This window comes from Lonchura striata, chromosome 2, assembly GCF_050655825.1.
Source record: "Lonchura striata isolate lonStrDom1 chromosome 2, ASM5065582v1, whole genome shotgun sequence".
NCBI classification, from domain to species: domain Eukaryota; kingdom Metazoa; phylum Chordata; class Aves; order Passeriformes; family Estrildidae; genus Lonchura; species Lonchura striata.
In genome coordinates, this window is record NC_140704.1 from 31,892,867 (window position 1) to 31,917,882 (window position 25,016).

Genomic DNA, 25,016 nt, shown 5'->3' on the forward strand with positions numbered 1-25,016 from the left:
CCCAGGACATGACACCACCACAAATTTCAACCTTAAAAGAAATGCATTTGTTTTCTCATATTTGCGGTACTTCAGTGCCACTTGCTGAGCACAAACAAGTCACTGCTTCCCGGGAAACAACTGGAGAGGAACAGAAGCACATCTGAATCTCCAAAAGCATCTGCTCGGAGGAAAGAAGGCAGGGCTAACTAAATCAACCTCTCCTCTGAGTGCAACTATCAGATATGCTGTGTTTTATTTGTTCCTGTCAGCCTGTTTCCTGTTACATAAGAGAACAAGAGCAAGAGGTTAAAAACTCATGGGAAAGTTAGCCAGGAACAGCCCTGGAAAAAGAATGAAGTGCAACACAAGGCAGTCCTAAAAATAACAGTCTATAACTCCCTCTGCTCCCACTCCAACCATTTTTCACAGATGCAAGACTCAGGAGTTAAAAGACAGTTGTGCCACATTTATTTATTCCGTAAATAACAAATCTGTATCTCTAGGTTTTGTTTAGGGAAGGAAACATTTGCTTTAAAAGCTATGTTAGAACTATTTTTTTTTTTTTTTTTTGCTAAATCTGTTATTCAAGCTATGCTGATAGTGTTTTGTCAAAACGGTTGTTTTCTAAAAATGCCAGATAGATACATATAAAAAGCTGGATTCATGTTTGCACACAGGCACAGTAGAGACTCTTTGCAAAGTTAGCTGATATGGGCTAAACTGCTCCTTGCAAAGTCAGTGGCTGATATCACTGTCCATGATTTGGTTATGGATTTAGCCTCTGCACAACTGAGACCTGGGGCAACGATACCACACAGCTTTTATTAGCCCAGATGTTTCCTGATGGGAGCAGCAGATGCCTTGGGAGGGCCCATCATGTGGCATAGCTATGACAAGGCTATATGACTTCAACGGCAATCTGCAAATAAACATTTTTCTGGTGAACTTCCTTCACAGTTTTCTTTCTACTGTTCATCTTGAGTTTAAATTAATTACTACCTACTCCAGAATTCACAATACATCTTTTGAGTCAGGCCCAAAAACGAGGGATGCCCTGACTTGCTAATGCTGCAGGGTCCAATCTTTTGGCCTGGAGCAATTACTGTTCCATGATAGATGAAGGTGTGAGAGTGCCCACCCAAATCATCCTACAGCCTGCTGGTTTCTCCAACCAACAAGTAGGGGTTAAGATTTCTTCAGCTGAAAAAAAAAACAAATCCACTTTATGAATAAGTTATTGAATGCTGATGGAAGAAAATGGGCTCCATGACCAAATCGAGAGTCATCTTTACCCAGTTCATTGAAAGAAATTTGTACATGCCTACACTCTTCCAGTCAGGATGAAGACATCACCTCACAAGTCTCCATCAGACACTCTGCTCTGATAAAGTAAAGGATTCCATATACAGCCTGTCCCTTGAATGTCCTGTGCTCCTCCTTAGGAACCCAGCTTCCCTACATGAGCCCTCTCATTGGTTTGAAGGTCAGAAATCCACTGAGAAAATAAGGAATTGCATTGCCTAATCTCAAATTCCTTACATAGTCCATGAGTTCAGTGCCCCTTATCTTTTAAATCAAAACATTGGTTTATAAACCAGTTCTGACACACTCTTATCCCCTGCAGATCAACAGCAAGACTGATTTTATCAAATGTGGAATATAGTAAACTAGTTGTCCAGACTTGTTTAATCAATAGAGAAAAAGGAGTATTTAGGAAGAGATTTTTTTGGTTTTTTTACTCTACACTAGACATTTAAAAGTGGTCAGATTAATTGTTTCCTAATAGTCTCCTTTTTCTCCAGTAATTTGCACAGGGAACCTAAGACTTGGGAGGCCTGGTGTCTGCACTTCCAACATTTGGGGTGCTTGGGGACATCAACTAAATCGAGCCTGCTTATTTCATCAGTGCAAGATGCTTCTAGCAGAGTATTACATCAGTGTCATGTAGGCTAAGGACAGCTTCAAAGTGTTATCACCTACTAGGACTTTGGGATGATGAAGATTTTGACTCTTACTGGATCTGAGATCTTAGTACTGTGGAGGTACCTTTTGCACCTTCCTGTTGTGCTGTCCTGGTTCAGGAATGGCACTCCCCAGTTTAGTGCTCCCACTGAGACTAAATGAGGTGCCACTTGCTCCCTCTCCTCCCCCACCTCCCTCGGGTAGCTAAAGAGGAGAATTGGAGGCACAAAAGGCAAAGATCACAGGTTGACACAAGAACAATTTACTGAAAACAGCAATGAGATAAGAAAACAAACAATAACAGCAACAATAATAATGATATGTAAGGTACAAATAAGGAATGATTCATTCACATGGAAACCCCTCAACAACAGTACCCAACCAATACCTCCTCCACAATATTCCAGCCTGGAAAAGAATCCCTTCCCCTGCCCCCACCAATGATGTGAGGTGGTATAGAATAACCTCTGGCTATTGCAAAAACTAACCATGTCCTGGCTGGAACCAGGACATGTGTCCAGAGAAGGTAATCCATGACCTACAACAACCACCAAGTAAAAATGCTACATTTTAACATGTCCCCTCCTCCTGTCACAATTCCTTAAATTAAAGAGTTGCAGAGAACATGAAAAAAAATTTATTTAATTTGGATTCTAGGGGATAAAAAAAAATCTGGGAGGACTAAGGTATTATTAAATTAATTGCATATGTTTGGCTCTGAGAGTAAAGAATGCGCTTGAAACACAAAAGGCTAAATATGGTTTGTCATAATTAAGAAAAAAAAAAACTTATGACTCCTTTACTTTTAGTTCTGGTTTCCTTACTTATGCTGACTTTCCACTATAAATATTTCTGCTAAATACTTGTAGGAAACATCCAAGTCAATAAAATAATTAATTGATAACAGCTTCTAAAACCTGTTTAGGAAAATGTTGACAGTATCCAATTACTAGCCATTTTCACTTCTCAATACAAATTTAATTTCCAGGCAATACTTTGAAAGCTTTTAAACAAAAGGGTAAAGGCAAATCACCCTACTTACAAAGCACAATTTTGATTTTCATTTTGTGCAGGCACACACCTCCAAAACCCTTGTTGGTGCTTAGACCCATAATTCATGTAGACCAAAACAGATACAATTACTGACATATGTGAAGGTGAAAAATCATAAAGTTGCATAGTTTAACTGGCTTTATCTTAATGAATGATAAAAGAATATACCTTATAGTAAAGCTTTACTACCATTCATGGTTCAAAATTACTATAATTAAGTGTGGTTATGTAATATTTAAAATTAAATTTTTAAAAGTTTAATGGAAACGAAGGCAAAGTAGTCACTACTGAGGGTAGGAAAAGGAAGATGCTGACAACATACTTTCTGCTTTGGCATATCCATCAGAAAATATTCCCTCTGCCTAGGTCATAAATGAGCATCCTAGTAATGACACAGAGGTGAATTAACACATCCCTAGGAAGACAAGATGGGATCTTATATTTACATAATTTACATTGTTTACAGCATGTTTGCTTTTGAAAATCCCCTTGCCATTTTTTTTCCACACTTCTACCAGTTTTGCTAACTAGTTCAAGTGTAAATCAAGCCTCTCTCCCAGAGCACAGTGTTTAGAGCAGGCATCACATCCTTCAATTCTATTAACAGAAGGTTTCTGGTGGTTTGGTTTTCTTTCACTGTACCTTTCTCTCTTTCTGTAGCTGGTGAAAAAAATGTAATTATTACTGACTTCACCTTTAATCAGCCTGAAAACTTAAAACCATGCACCACTGCCTCAAAAGACAGGATGCCTTGCTTTGCTCCAGTCATATGCACAGTCCCACTAAAGTGAAAAAATCATTCACTCCTTTAAAACAAACTGTATTTGGCCTTCATTGGATGTCATTTTTATGGTGTCAACAAACTGGAGTAACCACTGCTTTGATAACACTCCTGCTCTCCTCCCAGCAGAGCACATGAACACTTTTGTTAGCTGCTCATTTAATAATTGTACAATTTTAAATGTGCTTCATATTTTTTTCAAATTTTAGAAGCTGGTTTCCAGTCAATTAAAATCTGGGTGAATCAATACCCCAATAATAAATTTTTATGGGCTTTTTAAGTTATTATGGGTAATTTTAATAGCTGGCTACATAGGAGCTTTGCACGTACATTGTCTATGTCAAAAATGGGAACAAACATTTTCAAAAAACTGTAATAACTACACCAACTGAATAGAACTGAGTATACATTAAATCCTTCCCCTTCCTCCTCCCCCCACAAAAATCCAACAAAAAGCCAGAAAGCCAAATTTTTTGTGCAGTGAGGTCAGTGTTTCCCTCTGGGTCCTTCCTATATCTCTGTAATGCACTCTTGGCTACATGGTTTGTACCCTTCCAGCTAGGCTTGCTTACAGACATCAGCATAAATCCTTTCTTGCACACCAATTTTCAGTTTGGCAAGATGTTAGAAAGATAAATCAGAGGCAGGAACTGCAAGCTGCATATAGGGGAAGGAGAAAAGGTGGCAACTGGTGGGGAACATAACATTTGCAAGAGAAATAGAAGGAAAAAAAAGAACAGTCAAGACTGGGAAAAATCAATTTCAAATTAAAAGCAATAATCAGTACCAGTACAATGAGCAATACATTTACACTTGCACAGCTTGAATGCATGAATGGAATGATTGAATGTATTGCAGATTAATCAAAAAAGATTCACAGAATTAAAAAGGGTAAGCAATCCCACAATAAAATACTCTAAAAGGCAGTTTAGTTTCTTCTGAGCAATATCCAGAAATGTGCTTTGGTTGTAAATGAGGGCAGCTAGGGAAAAAAACAAGAAGGTTGTTGCTTGCACTTGAGTGACTAATAAGTATCCCTATTTCATTTCATGTCTACTTACAGTGATTAAAATTCAATCAAAATGTCATATGCCCTTGCGTCCTAAAACACATCTCATTTTACTTTCACATCTGGTATATGCTATGTGTATTATCTAAAAGGAGCAGAAAGATAGCTGAAGAATGCTGTCCAATTGCAACATCATGGGATTAATTCCCAGAATAATCATCAATCTTATTCTAAATAGTCACATAAGATGAGATCCAGCAGACTTTCTCCCTCCTACATGCTCCCTGCACAGAACATCGAGGAAAAAACATTTCCCAGAGCTATTGAAAGCAGGTCTTCAACTTGTAGATCTGGAAACATTCCTAAGACTCCATTAATCTTACACATGTACCTGTGCATCAGAGGTATCCTTGAGATCTTCTAGTCCTCTTCTTTCTTGACTGCTGTTTTCTTCATTTTGATGAATTGCTAAAAATAAGAAAGAGGAATATATTGGAAGCAGGCAGGTTAAAATCACAAAAAGCAGCAAAGTGGTATGGCCTACTTTAGATCAAATAGGATGACTATTCAAGGAATATTTGAACTTTAGCATTCTAGTTAACTCCTGGAGTGGTTTTGGACAGATTCTATGGGTTTGGAAAAATGCTAAATACAGTATACTTTATTTATCCCCAGGCAGTAAAATCCAATACAAAATAATTACAGTCATGTTACTGTTAGTTCTGATGAAACAATGACATTTAAGAGAACTCCACTTTCCGTACATTGTAACAATATATCATGACTCGTAAGCAATAAAAAAAATACAGTCTCTCTTTTCTTCCATTATATTGCAGAAGGTCAGGTCAGATTAAACAAAAAAAGCAGATTTATCCCTCATCCCAGACTTGGAAAATTCTTTGTAAGCAAAGTGATGTCAACCTGAACAAACATCACGGCTAGCCATGAAAGTAGTCTCCAGAAATAAAGGGTAGCAGAAGATGTTTTATCAAAAGTTCTTTGCTGCTGGCATAGTGGAAGAAACCAGCACCCTCACCCAATTAACATTACTTAAATCACTTAAAACCAGCAAGTTTTGCTAGACTTTAAAGTTTTGTATCAAACTTGTAATCCCCTGAAGGGTCAAAACCAGAGCTAGGAGTTTACCCAGCTAAAGAAACAAGAAACCTCTTATTTCTGTATTGCAAACAGCTTCATCTATAGGCAGCTTTACTATCTATACCCCAAGCTACCCTTTCAGTCAGCACAGCCACCTGCTGTATTTTGGTGAGACATTGACCCTCAGATGTTCTGAAATGTGACAGGTTGGGAGTGCCAGACCCAATGAAACACACACAAAGTGACTTTACCTTATATTGTACACATCACCTTAGAAGAACCACACTCAAATATCTTTGATCTTGAGTACAAAATGAGTGATTTCCTGGTTTAGCCACAGCATTTGTGACACCAGAAGTGTCCTTGAAGCAGCAGAGCTGTTACATTTAGAAAAACACTGCATGGCTCATGGCTTTGATGGATGGGTGGGAGGGCTGAGCTGGTGCGCTTCCTCCTGCCCACCTCCTCTCCTTCATCCCTGTACCTGAGCTGCTCATCAGGCTGCAGCCCACAGCACAGTGTATTCAGACAAGGATCACCAGTCCTCTGTTGCCTTAAAACTACGTCTGTGAGCTGAGGCAGCCCAGAATTTGATTGATGAGCAAAGGGAGCAGGAGAAGGGCTGGCAGGTAGCAGTACCACCTTCCTCAGGCTTCCCCATGCAATCCTCAGCCTGAATCTCCAGACATAATCAGGTGATCGTGGCCAAGCTCATGCACCTAATGTGAGCCATGAGGTCCAGCTTGGTGTGTCTGCATGGGTGCTCTGGGTCTGCTGCAGACAAAAAGCAGCCTAATATTTAGGCAGCATCTAGCAACTTAAAAGAAAAGTAACTTTGGACTATTCTTGACCTCTAAAATAAATTGTAGGGATTTATTTTTTCTTCTGGCAGGATTGCTGCTGATATTGCTATGCCATATAGGATATAATTTTGTGTCTTCCCCGACAGTTATGCAATCAAAAAAAAAAAAAAGGTAATAAAAATGTAATTATAAAAGGGAAAATAAGTCATTCTGTCAATACAGTTTATTCCATTACAGGATCTTTTAAAATCCATTATCAGATTTCTGACATAAATCTTCACCATTGGGTTTGCAGGCATCACTTTACCAGCAAACCTCTGAAATGCAAGGTGAATACTGAGAGCACGGGGTCAGACTATAGCTGCAACAGACAGCATGTATAATGGGCATTAGATCCCAGCATGTTTAAAGCTAGGCAAAACCAAAACACTCTTGGGATATTGTGGCAGATCTCTGCCCCAGCCTGGAAAAGGAACAACATCATGACCCAGTAATGAGAGGGATGGCCTGAGCAGCCATGTGTGACCCCTGCTTTTCTGGTGCAGGGCAGGGTTTCTAAAGGCAACCTTTATCCAGCCAGGATGAGGGGTCTGTACAGAACCTTCCTGTGTAACCCGTCTCACAGCCTTCCTCCCAAGAGCTGTCTCATCCTCTTGCACAGTCCCACACATACATGACCCTGTTCTACCACTGCCACTGTGGGAGACATGGAGCATTCAGGACACTGATTTGTTGGCCCCTACAGTACAACCTGCCTGAGACAGGAATGCTGCAATGCTGGAAGGCATTACAAATGCTAAAAATCGGCTGTTTGAGCAATTTCTCATATTGTTAAGTGTGCGTTAGCAGAACATTTCCCCAACTCTCCTTTCAATTTTCTGATTTCTTCTATAATCAGTTTGCTGTAGGCACTCATGGGCAAAATATCCCCCCAGACTCTGGCTATTAATCATGGCATTTAGAGGAGCGGCACCTTGCTGGTAACACGGCCATGCCTCGAGGTTTAAGTGATTTACATTGATCCAGCCAGCTTTTCCACAATCCTGAGCAGATGGGAGCTCCACAAACAGCTGTGCCAGGGGAAAAGGTTAGTGCCTGCCAACTGGCTTCTTGTCACAGGCCTCAATTACAAGTGTCCCCTTCCCTGCCCAGTGCCAGGGCAAACACCCCAGAGCATCTCCAACCAAAGTGAACAGGCAGACATTCAGGGAGCAGCACCTCTGGCTGACCTAGCTGGGCAGGCAGGTGAGAGGATGGTGTCTGGCCAGGGAGACACTGACAAGCAGCAAACACCCAGAACTGAGGGCAGCAAGATCTCTTACCTGGCACAGAGGGGAAGAGAAAGAGGGTGCATGTCCACAACCCCCAGTGAATACAGCTATCTTTGAGTGTTAAATGATTTTGACATGATTAGATGAGAAGATGATGAGAAAATTGCTTCTGTTTAAGTGCACTTTAAGTGAATGGCTTAAAAAAATTTTAAAAAGGATAAGTTTTTCTATCAGCAATTTCACAACTGAACACTAAAAAAGCCAGAATAAGTTTATCATCCAGACCCAGCTCTCTTTGGCTTCAATGTTGTTTAGACTGTGTAAGGAATGTAGAAAAGAAGCAGCAAATATTTTCTTAAAGGAAAAAAAACCAACAGACCTCAGACTGACATTCTTGGAGCTCTCTTGGGAGAGAAGGAGCATTTGACCTCTTTTTCATGAAATTTCCATCACAAACTTGATTTTTTCATCCTTCTTTCCTCTCATCCACATTCGTAAGGACTAGCCACAACTAAACCATTTAACTTCACCCAGGGAGCAGCACTCAAGGAATCACACCATCTCATACCTTTTTCCCATCACAAGAACACAGTCCCTTGAAGGCTGAAGTGGCCACACAGGCAAACAGCAACCCTTAATTATATTTTCTTGGTTTAGGAAAAGGTGACTATGTGTTTTGACTATAAAATGGAGAAAACCCATATATTTCTTAAAATATTCTGGTATCTTTAGAAATTTATGTTACATGGGGCCATCACATACATGTAAGAAATTGATTGCAGTATTTTTGGAGACAGTATGCCTCCTAACTCCATAACAACTCATAGACATTAATTTAATTGGCCCAGGCATTGCTCTCATGGGTTATTGTGCATGCAATACAAGTTTTGTCACAAAATATAAGAATTCAAGGACAATTTCCTACTTACTGTTAGCTGGCCATTTATTTTTGATTAAAAAATATTAACATTGCAAATTCAACCACAGGAAAAGCCAGTGGAAGTTTAGGGTGGGATGAGAAAGAATTTCCCAGGCAAATGCTGATTCTGGAACTGTACATACAAAAAAAATTGTGAACTTTGGAGCTGAGCCAAACATTTACTTCTCCACCACCATAAATCCAGCTTTGCTCCCTCATACAGATATCCCAGCATGTTTTACAAAGCAGCAATAATAGGGAAAGGCAAAGGTAGTTTATCCTGATCAATATGTATCTATTTAATGTTATGTTTGGGTTCAGTTGGTTCAAATACAAACAAATGTAGAGTGATCAATTCCCTTTTCTACCTGCAGCATTTCTCCTTTAGAAAAAAGGTCACCATGAAAGAAAAAAAAAAACATCGTCAAATGAGCATTAGCTTGCTAATGTGCAGTGCAAATATGTCTGTTTGCAAATTAGTCAAGGGAATTCTGGATTTTGATGTTTTATGGTCACTTAATGATCACAAGGGCCATCATCTGATCTGAGTTCCTTGTGGCCGCACAGAGCAGAGCTGAGATTTTGCTAGTAGATTCTTCTGTAAACTTCTATTAGCACAGAGAACTCCTGTGGGGGAGAGGTTTGTCCTTTATTAAGTCCATTTCAGATCATTAAATCAGCAGAAAAGAAAAATGAAGAAATAAGAAACCAAAAGAAATTATTTTGTACCTGCTACTACAGCAGAATCAGCCATGACACAGGGGTGTAAAAGGAAAGGGAACCTAACCATTGCTCACACTGGAATCAAGCAACTCTGCTCCCTCCTGCTTTTACAGCCGTGCCACAAAGTTTAGTGTAGATTCAAGGCATTGGAAGGAATTTGTCTTTCCAGCATCAAGGAGCACAACACACAGGCTAAAGGGGACACCTTAGCTATACAGGCTGGCACCCACTGAGGATAACAACAGACACCAGCAGCACTACAAACCTTCTCCTGCCTATGGAAGGATCTGCCAAGGTTACCCAGAGAACAGTGCCTCCATGACACACTCTTCTTTATGCCACAAACTTGAAGGTAATTAATTACATTAATTACATTTGATCAGTAAGATTTTTTAAAGTCACATAGTATTACAACGATATTATTTCATTGTAATGCTTTGTCTTGTTATAATATAGCAGAATCATTTGCCCAACTGAAAGTGGGAAGGACAGTTTAAAAAATCCACACATAAAGTAACTCCTGGAACCCACAGCCTTGTAATCTTCCCAGAGGCTTTGCTTTATTGTGCTTTCTTCCTTTTCTATAATTGAAATTTCTTCTTTCTACCCCTTCTGGCTGCAAAGATAACCTTCTCAACACAAACCAAGGCACTAGCGTCATTCCGCTGCTGCAGCCAGCCAGCCTGGAACAATAACACCAGGAGAGGTGTGAACTTCCTCCTTTGGCTTAATAGGGTGTTAACTGTGAAAGCTAATTATTTAAATGCTTAAGAAAGGACTGCCATCACAGTTAACCATTTTGCTGCCGAACAACAGGCAAGGACGTGCCCATCTGGAAGCAGCTGGCTCTGGGTGGCACTCACACGGCCATTCCAGTTTAGCTGCCCATCGCTGCTGGCTGTCCCACACCCCTGTACCGACTGCTCCCCTCTACCACAAAGCATCTGGGGTTTGTGGACTGGCAGAGGATTACCACTAACCCGGCTGGGTTTGATGACCTGGCTGAGAACAGAACAGCCAGGCAGCAGGCAGGGGGACAGGACACCCCTCAAGGTAACGCTGCTGCCGGACCTCTTGCGCCACACAGCTCCAGCTGCAGCCCTCGAGCTTGCTACGAAATCCATCTCTGGGGACAGGACCGCCTGATTTTTGGCGACAAGAGCCCCTAAACCACCTCCAGCAGACATGCTTCTGCACTGCCCTAGGCTGCTCCTAAGACCAAAGTCGCTTAGCCCTCTGCAAATCCTCGGGCACAGCCTCAGTAGCAGCTGCACAAACACTGCCAGGCTCGCCTGGGACTGCACAGGCTGCATGGGGACTTCCCTGTCCCCACAGCCTCTCCAGAGGTAGCTCTGCTTGCCATACAAAGCTCGATCACCCCTAAGGCTACATCAGAGATGCTCCTTCATTTCAAATGCAGACATTAATTTATTATTTGGCCTGCTAACATCCGAGAACATCAAACTAGACTGACCTTTGTATGATTTCAGTCTTTTCAGAACTGTGTGATCACTGAATCTCTTTTATCTAGCCAGTAAGTAAAAGGCACCTACGTGCAGATAGGAGGCATGTTCCCATCTTGGAAGAGTTAAAGAGACTACTTCTGAACACAAGGACTTGGTTTATTTGACAAGCCAACAGACCTTCACTGCCTCATCCCTGCTGGATGGTTATAGCCCGTTCTGGGAGTTTTTTTGTCCCTGTCAAACCAACAAGACCTCAGGAATCTGCAAGAATATTCCCTGGGGAGAAGGCTCCAGAACTGCCAGCAGCCTGCACTAGTTGATTTATTGTCAGCTGCTGAGAAGCTCACAGCTTCTAGCATTCTTCTTATATTCCAAATTTTTAAGAGGAATGTTTGTTTCTCTTCTGGTTTTTTTTTGGGTTTTTTTTTTTTTTGAGTTTTTTTTTTTATTTTTTTTGTTTTGGTTTGGGTTTTTTTCCAATGGAAGTTGCTGGCATGAAGCTTTTAAGAAAAAAACAACCCTCTATTTTATTTTTTTAATCACATAACTAAGCTAATTTAATTGTTTTTGAAAACTTTACTGTTATTTTGAGCAATGGAACTTGTGATATCCCTTGTTGTTCTTTGTGGAGGGTATACAGCGAGCTCTGGAGAGGTTGGTTACTATGGCAGCTCTGAGCTGTTTGACAGTGTTATAATGTTTGCTGATGCTTATTAATTTATCAGAGTGGAAAAAAAATGAATAGCTCATACTGACACCACTGGGGAAACTAAAAGCCAGATCCTCTAGGCTATGTAAAGCAGTAGTGCTGAGCAATGGAAAAGAAGATGAGAAGCCAGTAAATACTTTGTAAACCTCAGATTTGGGGACCATTTTAGACCAGACCACATCCTCATGCATGTTCCTGCATTTTCCAAGTTCTGTTTGCAAACTAAAGGGGAAAACTAACAAGCACTGAGTATCTCTGAAATCCTCAAAAGCTGCTTGTAAGAGAGCAATAATCCCAGGAACAAAACCTTCCAACTGAGAATTAGTTCCTTATTTACCATGAAAGAGTAATCTTTTCACAGAAATTACTGAAAAAGAGAAAGCGTTTTAAGCTCATCCTTAACACGTTTCCTTTTATTAGCAATATAAAAATTGCCTTTGAGCTTTCTTATTCCTTCCCACTACTTCTGCATATATACATGGAAATTATCATACAGATTTCCCTTCACTGAGTACATTACATATCTCTGAAACAGTTGGCAGACCCCTGGGGGGGTGTTGCCCAGACAGCTGTGCAATCAGCTGAGTAAATCAGCTAATTAAAGAAACAAAGAAAATGCAAAAAATATTAGAGGCAGACTCTCGCTTACAGCATTGTTCAGCTCCTCTGTATGTAAAAAGCACAGCAAGCACAAGATGGAATAAAGGTACTTGTAAACTGGTGAATGAGCTTTTGCACAAGTGACAACGATGCCATTTTCTCTCAAACCTTAATCTGGGATGCTATGATATTTATGCTTTGTAGTTTAAATCAATTTAACATAAATTACTCCATCATTTTATTTCATAATTACAAAAGTGTGAAATGTAATGTTGGTCTCATAACTGACTTCTGTACTTAAAAAATAGTCATTAACTTCTGCTTGATCTTAGGTGTAGAACTAATATTGAATTTGCACAGAGGGTACTCATTATTCTGATTAGTTTCCATACAGAAAAAGAAGTTCCCAAGGGTCCTAGTGCTACAAGCCATTTCTCAAATCTCAAATAGGAAACAGGACTCCAGAAAATGATGCAAGAGCATTTCCTCTCATTTCAGAGTTTATCAAAAGGAACAGATAACAGCAAGGGTAGGTATCTGCAATATAAACAGAGCAAAGCCACTGTGGTAAGAAAGGAGACTGGCAGATGCAGATTTGGTCTCGCTGATCACCATTACGGCGCCATTCCTTCCCACTTCTAAATGACCACAGGAAGGACAAACTTTAGTTTAAATGAGGCTCAGGTCTACCTACATTATATATCCATTATAAATTAAAAAATGAGTGTAGCCACTAATATTTCCCAGCTCAGTTAGATAATGGTCATTTCACATTATTGTACAACTGGTTTTGTTAGGAACTCCTGTTTATTTTATTTATAAGAACCAAAGCCCCGGGTTCTTATATCTGTCTTTGAAAGTCCATATTTCATGCAAGGTAGTGGTGCATTTGAACAACAAAATTGGTAAAACACCTCTGGCTAAATGAGACAAGTATTTTTTAATAGATAAAAAGCTACGGTTGATTCATGTGGTCAGAGGAAATTTGGTTTTCAATGCCTGGCCCTTTGTGAAGAAATGCAAAGATAAAGCCTCATTTTATACTCACCTTGTGAACATATGAGGTCATATTTTTTATCGAGGAGAAAAAAAAAGTGAAAAATTATATGAAAAAGCCGTAGTATTACTACAGGAACAGACAAAATCAAGGGGTTTTGTACCAATTGCAGCTCAAGGGGAACAATTTGTTGCTTGAATACAGAAAGTTTAAATTTTATCAAGTAATTGTAGAGATTTGCTCTCATGTGCATGATATTTAATTTTTTTTTTTAAATCACGTGGTAGTGGTAGTGAAACCTATAACAGTTTTGTCTGAAATGATATGACAGAAGGATGGAGAAGACCCCATTAAATGATCAGAGAATTGTTGCTGGGAACAGATCAAACAAGGAGGTATGGGCTGTTGCTGAACAGGCTGGTGCAAAGTGAAACAGGGCTCTTATTCCATGGAAACAACCCCCAGGCATGGCCAGGAAGGGAGCAGGAAACAAAGAGGACTCTGAATAAATAAATTCTGTGAACTCATTGTAAATGCCTCTCCCAAAGCCCCAGTAAACAAAACATTCACCTGGGGGTTGTTTTTTTGCACAACTGCTGTCTTTGTGACCTTACTGTGATGCCTCTTTTTGCATATGTGCAAAATATCTCTTCCCTACACAGCTACTCTGCATTGCTGATTTCTTCTATGTGAGTACCTTAGATCACACAGAAAGAACTATGCCCAAGGTTCTACAACAACTGCAAAAACAAAACCATCAACTGCCAAAGTCCCTCTCACCACAATTCCCAGCAGAGAGCTCTTTTCCTTCTTTTTCCAAGTCTGAGTTCATTCTGCTTTGTATCAGCTGTTGAATACACAACAGCTGGTAAGTGTTACTGTGTATTCCCTTCACTGATGCTGTCCAGGGCTTTCCCACCCCCAGCATCACCCAGGGTGGGCATAAATGAGCATCATTCCCCTGGTCTAGAAGGGGTCTGTTCCTGTCCTTTTGAAATGCAGTCATTTTCTGAGTGTGCTTAATCTCAGGAATAATGGAAGAATCCCATGTGATGCAATACATCATTGTAACTCCATTGGTCCCTAGGGATAGGGATTCCCTTCAATAGGGAACAAAATGTTTTAAAAGGATTGCTTAAAGAAGCAAACACTATTAATATCATAGAATATGATAACACATAAATTATGCTGAGTTGGAAGGGACCCATCAGGATCATCCCTGAACAGGATGCCCCAAGAATTGCACCATGTGCCTGAGAGCATTGTCCCAATGTTTCTTGAATTCAGAAACACCTGGTGCTCTAACCACCTCCCTGGGGAACCTGTTCCAGTGCCCAAACACACTTTTCCTGATATCCAAACTAAATCTCCCCTGACTTAGCTCCATGCCATCTCCTTGAGTCCTGTCACCAGTCACAAGAGTGAAGAGATAAGTGCTGCCCCTCTGCTTCCCCTTGTGAGGGACCACCATGAAGTCCTCTAGGCTGGACAAACCAAGATCACCTCCCCTACTTCAAGACCTAAAATCACAGACCTTAAAGAAAGACCCTAAAGTACAGTGTAAGTTTTAAAGTATTGCTGGCTATGTTTTCAGGTGAAGTTTTATTTTGAATCACATTTCAGTGGGCAGGGGAAAAGTAAAGATATAGTCACCATGACTAACAGAAGCACAACAGTCCTGCACCTTCATTTAAGTGGCCATTTCTCCAGGGTGAATCTTGTTAAGTATCATTTGCAGAAAAAATTCCAGAAGAACTCTCATTCCATACAGTTTACTAAATTCAGCCCTTGCTTTAAACAACTGGGTGCTTGGAGGAACTGGGAGTTGTAATGGAATGAGGTACTATTTAAGCAAGCAAACGTATTGAAAAGAGATATGAAGAGAACAGAAAAGCAGTAAAATCCTACTGATTCACCCTTTTCCCACCCTTCAAATTTTCTCAGTTTTTTCACAAGGGAGAATGCACACCTCTCTGACATATGACTGTCACTTTATTCATAAATAGGACCAAGTTTTTTCATACCTCATTATGCTCTTTTTCAGTGGCATAAGTGGTAACAAAGCGTGCACATTTTACTTCAAATATATTGAATACCTGGTTGTTTTTGAAACATGTAAATTCAGTAGTCCTTAATATGTTTGAAATTTACACACAATGCTGAACTGGTCCACTCTTGAATGACCTTTGATCATGTATTTTTTATGTCATTTTTCAAGTGTGTATACAAACCTAACTAAAATTTGTAATGATTTTTATTTTCTATATAAAAACACTTCTACAAGTGAATAAGTTGATAGCACCATATGACAAAACTTCTGCTAATTATAGTAGAATAAATTTACCGAGAAGTCTCAGAAGGGTCTGTACTACTTGAGGAAATGGGCTGAAAGATAAAGATTAAGTTTTCTTAGTTAACTAAGCTGATAAAACAACTTAATGGTGCCAAAAGTGTCTTACTGGGCTCCTTCCCAAACACCTCCACCCTGATAAGAAGCTGCCACCCTCACTTTGTGTCAACTCTAGCACAAGTTGCTGCTATACTCTATGCTTCTCTGCCTGCCCCATCTCAAAAGTAATATAATAGATGTAGCAACGATAATCAGATTTAATGGAAGAGATTTTGTATGAGGAATGACTAGTGAAACAGCTAGGAAATGAGACAATTCACAGGTGTATGACAGATGTGCAGAAAATCCTGAATAGTATAACAACAAAGAGGGAATGGATTATTCACCTCTCTCTGCCAACAAAGAGCTATATCACAACAGAGTGAGGGTCATGGGGAAGGCATTTAAAAAATAAAAATAAAAAAATATATTTTAACATACTACACATGTGAATTGTGAGACTTGCTGCCATAAGAGATGATGAAGGTCAGGAGTATAAGCAGGCTTAAAAGTCAATTTGATAAATTAATGGAGAAAAGGTCCAGCAAGGGTTACCTACCACAGCACTGTGGGTAGACCAAAATCCCTCTATCAGAGGCTGGTAGATGCTGAGCCTGTACAGAAGAACTGTACTTGCTCTGTTTCTCTACTCTAAGCATCCCCTACTCATCACTCACGGTAGGAGCGTAGCTGGATGGACTTTTAACCTGACCCAGCCTGACTGTTCTCATGTGTTTAACTGGGCTGACATTGCCTGCAGTGTGTTTGAGTCGAGTCACGCAATCAGCCCTGACAGCAGAGCTGCAGAGGTGCTGCAGTGCCTGGGAAAAGGAATAGCTGCTCACAGCTTGCTTTTCATTCATGTCGGCAAAGCTCAAGCCCCAGTGACTGCTTCATATTGAATTGTCTGCACTAAAATAAAAATACGAAGCAAATCACATAGGCAGTTAAGTTCTGACAGAAGCAATACAAAAGAAAAGGGAAAGGGTGGCTATGCATACATATATGTAAGAATAGGGTGGAGGCAATCCAGAAGATCTCAAATATGGAGTTAGTACATTGCAAAAGTAATATTATTATAAATTACTATACATTATTATAAATAAAATGTAAATGACGTATTAAAAAAATCAATAGAGCTTTCCAATTCAAGAATGGCATGACTAAAATGTATCTAATTATACAGTGGAAACCTGAATATCATTCATAAGGGGGAGAAAAACCACACACAAGTTCTAGGGAATTTGTGGCTGCCCTGCCTTTCACAGTGGGAGGGAGAAGCACCCACAGACCTGCCGCTGCTCCTGCAGTGCCTGGGGAGAAGCTGAGTCATCATCTTCCTACTCATCCATACCCTGTCAGCTATTATCTTAATTAGCCCTGTGTTCATAAACACAAAGACAAGAGCCATGCTCTTATCAATTGATCCTTTGCACAAATAAAGTTACAGAAATTCCTTTTTCTATAAAGGGATTTGCTGGGTAATGCCATGGGGTGCAGCTCAGTTTGTGCTCAGAAATGCAAGGCATCTTGTTTGTGGATGGGATTAACAGCAGTACAAAACACCTACGTGACAGGTTTTGATCAGTTCACATGTACCCATGTAGCTTTGCCACCAGCTAAAGCCTCCAGCCTTAGGCTATTTGCTGCTTTTTATTCTTGTTTTAGCTACCATCTCTAACACATAAGAAACATGTCATGAGCCATGACAAGTAATTGAGAAAAATGCCAACCCTTGTAAACCTTCAGAGGGGAGGCTGCATTTATGTTACATTTCAGCACATTTGCAGAGGCTATCAGAAGCCAGCAATGTATAAACAAATAAAACAATTTAATACCAAGTGCCTACAATTAAAGGAAAAGGTCCTTTCTGCTCCAGTTATTTGCTTCCCCAAAACCTTTTACCAAACCACAGAAGACAGCATTTAATCTGTTTATTTCTAAGGTTAGGCAAGAATTATTTCAATGTATTTTTATAAGCCACAGAGAACTGTACAAGCTCATTTCTCCCTCCTAGGTCACCTTTATCACAAGAGCTTTATTCTAATGAAATATAAATGTGATTTCAAGCCAACAGTGTTGCCGAGGTCCATCAACACTTTGGAATTACAGACACTTATTTTACCCTGGTTTAGTTTTATTTGCAAAGAAACTAAAAGTGCTGAGTACCCTCTGCATGAAGGCTCTCAAGCATGTCTCTGTCAGCATATGCCCTGTTATCAGAGTGGTATACTTGCAGTACACATCTAGAATATGAAAACAGAGCTTTTTTCCCACAGCACAGAAATTTTTAATTTTTCAAGTTTCTCATTTTTCTTTCAGCATCTGCCAATTTTATGAATTTCTCCTATTCTTCCACACCACAGTAAGAACAGAAAAACAGCTCTTGGGGAAAGGCATTCTACCCCACACCCTACTGGCATTTTATTTTCTGGTAGCAGACATTCTCCATCAAGTCAGATCCTGTACTAGCAAGAATTTGATACTCTGCCCTACCCCACAGCAGGCTCAGGTCTCTACCTCAGTATTTGTCAGCAGATACAGTGTGGAAATCTCTGCCACAGCCAGAACTGTAATAGTTTCAATTACTACCTGTTGCATACATATACTAGGTAGCAAACCCAAGCACAGGGAGCTCTGGTGTTTAGGTGCTTGTATAGTGCTTTCCATGTAACTTAACACAGTGATTAGCACAGCAGTTCTAGACAAATAATCAAGTAATGCAAAAACTTAAATCAGCCAGATTTTCTAGTACAATTAGATCACTGTGAAGGGTCTCTCTAAGAGCAGAGGTACATCCAGAAATTAAACTAAATCAGGAACACATTATATAGTCCTTGCATTAGGTAAAAATGCCTTTTTTTCCTTTTTTTTTTCTTTTTTTTTTTTTTAATGGGATAGGGAGCCTGCTCATCTCTATTAAAGCTTTTGATTAATTAACCAATTACCCTGTACAGCCTGGTTCCAGACAGCAGGTTAGGACAATGCCCATCGCCTGCCCTCCCCACTCATGAATCCCAGGGGGGATGAGCCAGGCTCCCACGTCACTCACACCAACCTGGAAGCTACCCAGGGCAGCTGGCCCAAAAAGCCAATGTTCCACTCTTTTCAAGCCAAAATAAACTCTTTATCTGACTTTTGGTGGCTTATTTCCTGGAATTATGTGGACTCTTGGAGAGACTTTGAAAGAAAAAAAAAATCTTTGAAAGATACTGTGACTTAAAACTCCAGAAGTACTTTCTCTGAAACGTGCTTCACTTCACCAGGCACAGCACACCATAGCTTGATCACTCACAGCAACTGCTACACTGTGAATTTAACCACCAGCCATAAAATAAAGGAGCATAACCAACCACCTTAATTTACTCTGCACCTACTTTACTAAAGGCATTAACTTAAATTAGACCTTACAGTTATGCCCATGCACCCATTTTTTACAGGCATCCAAGATGGGGCATAAAGAAATACAAATTTCAACAACAAGCACACACTAGTTAAACTGACTAAAGAGTTATCTTTTGTTCAGAGCTGAACAGATATTTTAAGTGTTTACATTAATGTATTAGGAAAGGCTGGACAGCACTGCAAAGCTCTATAAGGAGCTTTGTTTTCGGAAGGCTGTGATTTTTAACTGGAATATTTCTACCTGTTTGTTGAGGATTGCAATTACACCAGTAAAAAGGAGACACCAAGGGATATTATCCTTTTGGATTTTCATCTCTTGTACCTCATTCCTAATCCAACGCCCACCCCATTTTCTCCTCTAACAACCATCCACCAAAAGGAAATAAAAGGCTACTTCAAGCTAAAAACAACTCTTTTGGGGGAAAGACTTCTATTTATAGGTAATAGCTGTAGTAATATTTGCTGACAAATCTGCTTAAAAGTAGAGATATTTATTATCCCTCCATATATAAACAGGAAGTAAAAGTACATGTCACGATGCTCAGCCCATTTAGCAGCAAAACAAAAGATTACCTTGAGCACTTCTTTAAAATAACCTGTTTTCCTCTGCACTGAGCCATAGCAGAAGCATTTCCATGTTCAGCCATTACAAGTCAGGTGGGACTGGGGTGATACCAGGTAAGGGCAAGCAGCCCAGGGGTGTTGACATCATAAACTACTACAGCACTTTCAGAAGCAAAGCTTCCACACAGAAGCAATTCAGGTCTGAATCAACACTCACATTTGTGTTCACTTCCTACAGATTTACATTTATAGATGAGTGTGGGTATAACTTATGGGTGCTTCTATTTCCAGGAAAAAACAGCATCAAACTATGTCTAGAGTATTTTTTTAATACTTACATTTTCACAAGAAAATATTTGCAGGTACACCAGCCACATCTTCTTGATGCCTCCAGTTTATGATATCATGCTGTGTGCTGTGCATGTGTGTAGTAAATTTTGTGCTGTACTTGTAAGCCACAGACAGACTGATAGAGATGCAGCACAATGAACAAGTCAGAAAGTAGCCCAAGAAGTACAAGATCTGTGACTTGGATTTCTAGAAAAATCACTGAAAATCACAAGAGATATTCAGTAAAAATGCACTCAAAACCTTCAACGGCTTTGGGAACATGCTAATAATTCAAGGCCACTCCACCTCTGTTTTACTTTAGAAATACATTGAACTTGCTGCAGAAGACACTGCATGAAGGCATCAGAGAGTTAACCCTGTAAAGAGTCAGGTCTGGCCAAGTAGGTTTTGTTGGCTCCTGTGCAGTGCCTGGAAAACACAGCTTCCTTGCCTCCTTTCTTGCCTCAGCAATGCAGACTCTACCTTCCAAAGTGCCTGTGATACCAAACCCTTATGGAGCTGAGATGGCCACATATTTCAGTGCCTTTGCACTGTGGCACCAGCATGTGCTGGGTATGCTTTTACTGTCAGAGACTTCCAGTTATCCAACTGCTTTTTCCCCTTCTCCTGCCCTGATCAGAGACTTGCCTCTCCAGCCATACAGATGAGCAGGAAGGAAAGAAAGCCTTCATGCATGAAGTTGCCCTTTTGCTTTAGCAGTAAAAAAAAGCATCTGGCTGGCCAGTAAAAGGCAGAAAAGATGATGGTATGAGATACTGGATGATTAAGAAAAAACGAAAATGACCAACTTATTTGTCTTAAATGTAAGTCAAATAAAGACATCCGCTTTTTTCATAAACCACAAGCCTAGAGAAAATAGTGATTTTGGCCAGAAAGAGACCCAAGTTCTACTGTGACACTGATTTTATTTGCTAGGTTGTTAGACACAATGAGCTGGATAGAGAGAAGCTTAACTGTAATTGCATTGTGCTGCATACACAGATCTCCATCACTATATTTTCTTCTCCATATTAAAAAGACAGCAGTGATAATTCAGATACTTCAAGAAACAACAAAAGGGAACAGCATTACAAAAACCCCTCTGAAGTTCAGCCTGACTCACCTGACTTCCTTGCTTTCAAGGCAATGACAGCAGCCAGTTCTCTCTGTACCTAGAATATCAGGAAAAGAAAAGGATGGTTATAGCTCCCAGCACAGTTTAAGAAAATAAAATGCAACACTGGTAAGATAAGAGTTATCAGTTCTTTGCAACAATCAACTGCATGTGGAATTACGCCTGATTTTGAAACTACAGTAAGTTTTCCTAGCAAATCTATCTCCTTTTCAGCTGGGAATTCTGCAACTTTCATTTCATGTAAATACCCCACATTCCTTAGGGAGTGGGCAGTTCAGTAGCCTGACCTGTAATTTATTTGCACAGCATATCTCTTTTACAAGTACACACTTGAATCTTCTCCCCTCCCTTGTGACATATTTGTTTTGCCTCTGATGAGCACACTGTAATGCTGGATTTATTGTGTGACTCAATAATAAGAAAGTCCTTCATGCTGAGGTTTGACAGAGATTCCTGTATATATTTGACCTTCACTTTTTGGATCTTCGAGGAGGAAACAACCTCTCCTAGTAGCATGGCTGAGAATTTCTGGACCAAAATTTTGCTTGAGATAAAAGTGCAGAAGTCAGGGCTATTTTCAGTTTTACAGGTCCCTCACTAGTCTGTGGTAACACAGCCCTGCCATGCTAACCAGCTCCCTTCCTCGTCCTCTTGCCTCTGCATTCTTCATAGTCTCTGTATAGACTAGCTATTTTCTCTTTAGTCAGCACAACTCAACATCCACTTCTTCCCATAGGTCTGTACCTTTTTATATAATTTCTTTTAATATAATTTTTCTATACATTATTCTTATGCTTCCTGCTTCTTCACTGCCATCATATGTCCCACTGCAGCTGCTTGCACTTGGCCTACAGCACCATAAATGCTCTCTGCTACATACAACCTAAGTTCTTCCCTTCCTCTGCCTCATCTATGCTCTCAGATTCCTTTGAAGATCTTTCAGCTCCTTCCAATTTCCCCAATTTTCCCAAGACAGGTTGTCTTCAGTATTTAAAAAAAAAATAAATATGGCACATTCCAACTTTTTCTAGGGATTGTCTGACCTCTGTACAAAGTCTCCAGCAGTGCATACTAGTCATCTTGCCTAACAGACCTAGCCAAGGCTCAAGGCTATTCTGCAGTGGGAGGTTTGACATGCAGTTTCCAAGACATGAAGTTTCAAACATCATTCTCAAGATATGTGGTTCAGTCATAAGGCACAAGGCCCACAAAGGATTCCCAAAGAAATAGAATTACTAACAACAGTCGATGTCCCACCCATGAATCCAAAGAGAAATTTGAAAATGTGAAAGAAAATAGTTAGCATTATACTGGTCTGAGCAGAAAGAAAGATAAAATCACCCAGGGCATCTCAGTACAATGGTAACTCCAGCATCCCCTGATCAGATCCTCAGGAGCCACGCAGAAGTACACTCTGCAGGTGGAAGAAGCCAGTCATACAGAGGCCACATCCTTCCTCTGCTTGCATCCTTCTTTCCTTTGTGGCAAAGAACCAAAAAGATTTTTTTGCTGTCCTTGCAAGGGAGAAGGATCTTTTCTATTCCTTGATGCTGCCCTACTGAAAGGGACAGAGTTCTCTACCACTCCAAGCAGGAAAATATGAAGGCAGTATCATGGTTTTCTTAAATGTCATCCTGTTTCCAGCACAACTGTGCAAGCTGGCAGTATTACCTTCCCTTCCTTCCTTCCTGTACACTCATTCCCATGTCTGGAGAAAGATTAATCATGGATAATGTAAGCATAAACTTCAAGTAAAATGGGAAAGAACAGAAAAACAACTCCTGTTTCCTTGCAGCAACTGCTATACACAAATATTATAAAAATACATACAAGCTATCTAATAAAGAAGAGGATTTTCAATAAAAGCCTAAGTTGCTTCTGAATAACAACACCGTTACTTTTCATGGCTACACTTCTTGGACCCTCTCTCTTCATTAAACTCAGAAGAAGGTACCCATGTGGATTCTGGTCTATTGTCACAGGTTACTGACAGTAAGAAGCATTTCACTGATGTCTCATCTTTCTATCTTAGCATTTAATAAATCTATTATCCTAAGATTATCCTTAAGAGACACTACAACCTGAAACAATTGCAAATATATCTCTTAACCCAATCAAAGATTCAAGAAACGCAAATCTTTCCATGGCTGCAAAGAAAAACCCATCTTGTCAGAAGAAAAGGCAGCATTGTGGTATCCTGCAGTTGTATTTGCTGTATTACTTTTGTTTATAGGGTGGCACCTTTTAGGTTTGGAAGATAGTGCTAAAATCACAGGTAATTAAAAGGCTGTGTTTCTATATTTTGTCTATGTCAAGCTAAATATCTCATAGCTTGCTGCTGGCCAAGAATGCAGCTGGTCTTTTACTTAACTTGAACAAAACCTGTCAGATAAAGTGGGAGGAAAATATGTTTCTCTGGAGTTAACAATAATCAAAAGTTCCTTTATCAAAGGGTTCCATGAGGATAATCTGATCTCCCTCTCACAGGATTCAGTCCAATCACAAAGAATTGGTACTGCTGAGCATCCTTCTGGATTTGATTGGTACCCTAGATTTCATAATCTATATGCTTCTGTCTATTTTAGCATAAATGCACTTGACATCCCTGTTGGACATGCAATTCCTCTGCATCATTACACCAATGGAAATCCATGTATCACACTCACTCCTCACTGCACACATACTACCCATTATCATGCTTCTTCCTAATAGGATTTTAGTTACTGCCTGTTTGACAAAATCGATAGTTGTACATCACATTGAAAATTATATTGCAGATAAAAAATAAAATATATAAACAAGAACTATGCCTACCATATTGACATATAAAATTTTAAAAAATATTTTATACATACAGCTTGTTGCTTTAAAGCTAACACTATCCAAACAGCATCACATTTGAGTAGCACTGCAGATGACAAAACTGATTCAGTTTAAAGGCCAGTTCACCACACAATATTTACAGAAATATTATGAAAGTCTGAAAGAGAACATTTTGAGTGGGTAGTTGGCATGTTACCACATCTCAATCAGTTTTCTTTCTGCAATATAGAAAGTGATGCCTGTGTGTACTTCTGCTTGATTAAGTACAAATGGCTCATTTATATGGTGACTCTTGTCTTCAAAGAATAGAGAATTTTTAAAAGTAAATGACAACTACTGCTCTTCTCTTATCACAAATCTTATCATTTTGTCATAGTGGACATAACTGTGCATCTAGCAGACAGTGCATACCAACATTTATCCTTTCTCTTTTTACTGCCCATAGTAGTTTTTTTGTGAGACAGTCGTCTAGATACCATTGTGCCAAGCAGGACTTCAAATCTAGACACAAAGTGCCAATCCTTACAGAAACTCAAAATGAAATCCTGCAACAGAAGGCTCTAAACAGCAGGATTTTAAAAAACAGTAGGAGTCTAGTTCACATTTTTGCATCTCAAGTTATGATAGTTTGATGGACTCTAAATAAAAGTAATATTGGCTGATGCCTTAAAGTATTAGAAAACTATTTTCCAGATACACCCCATTAACATCCTGATATCATCTTCTGTTTCATCAAAAGGCTTTGCAGTGGAAACACTCATAGCTATCCCAACGTGTGTTGCTTTCAGCATACAAAACACTGAATATGAAGCTGCTCTTTGAGACACAACATGTGATGCATGACAGCTCTGGAATGCTTTTTTAAAATCCATGCGTAACCATTGCATTTTTTTAAAAATTAATGACAAAAAAAGATTATCTGATGCATATTTATTTCTAATGGCATTTTGCACTGCTTGCAAATATTGCACTGTTTGCCTTTAGAATTTAAGTTTGA

The 25,016-nt window shown here is 39.7% G+C and overlaps 1 protein-coding gene across 2 annotated transcripts in view; it reads right to left on the minus strand.

Moving 5' to 3' along the window:
• RAPGEF5 (Rap guanine nucleotide exchange factor 5) overlaps window positions 1-25,016 on the minus strand; it is a 155,532-nt gene that overhangs the window by 89,919 nt on the left and 40,597 nt on the right. For both annotated transcript variants that reach the window (XM_021538260.3, XM_085567928.1), the window contains exons 7-8: window positions 21,185-21,233; window positions 5,179-5,255 (exon numbers count right to left, since the gene is read on the minus strand). In XM_021538260.3, the coding sequence (XP_021393935.3) occupies window positions 5,179-5,255; window positions 21,185-21,233 (126 nt within the window). The remainder of the gene's footprint in view (window positions 1-5,178; window positions 5,256-21,184; window positions 21,234-25,016) is intronic.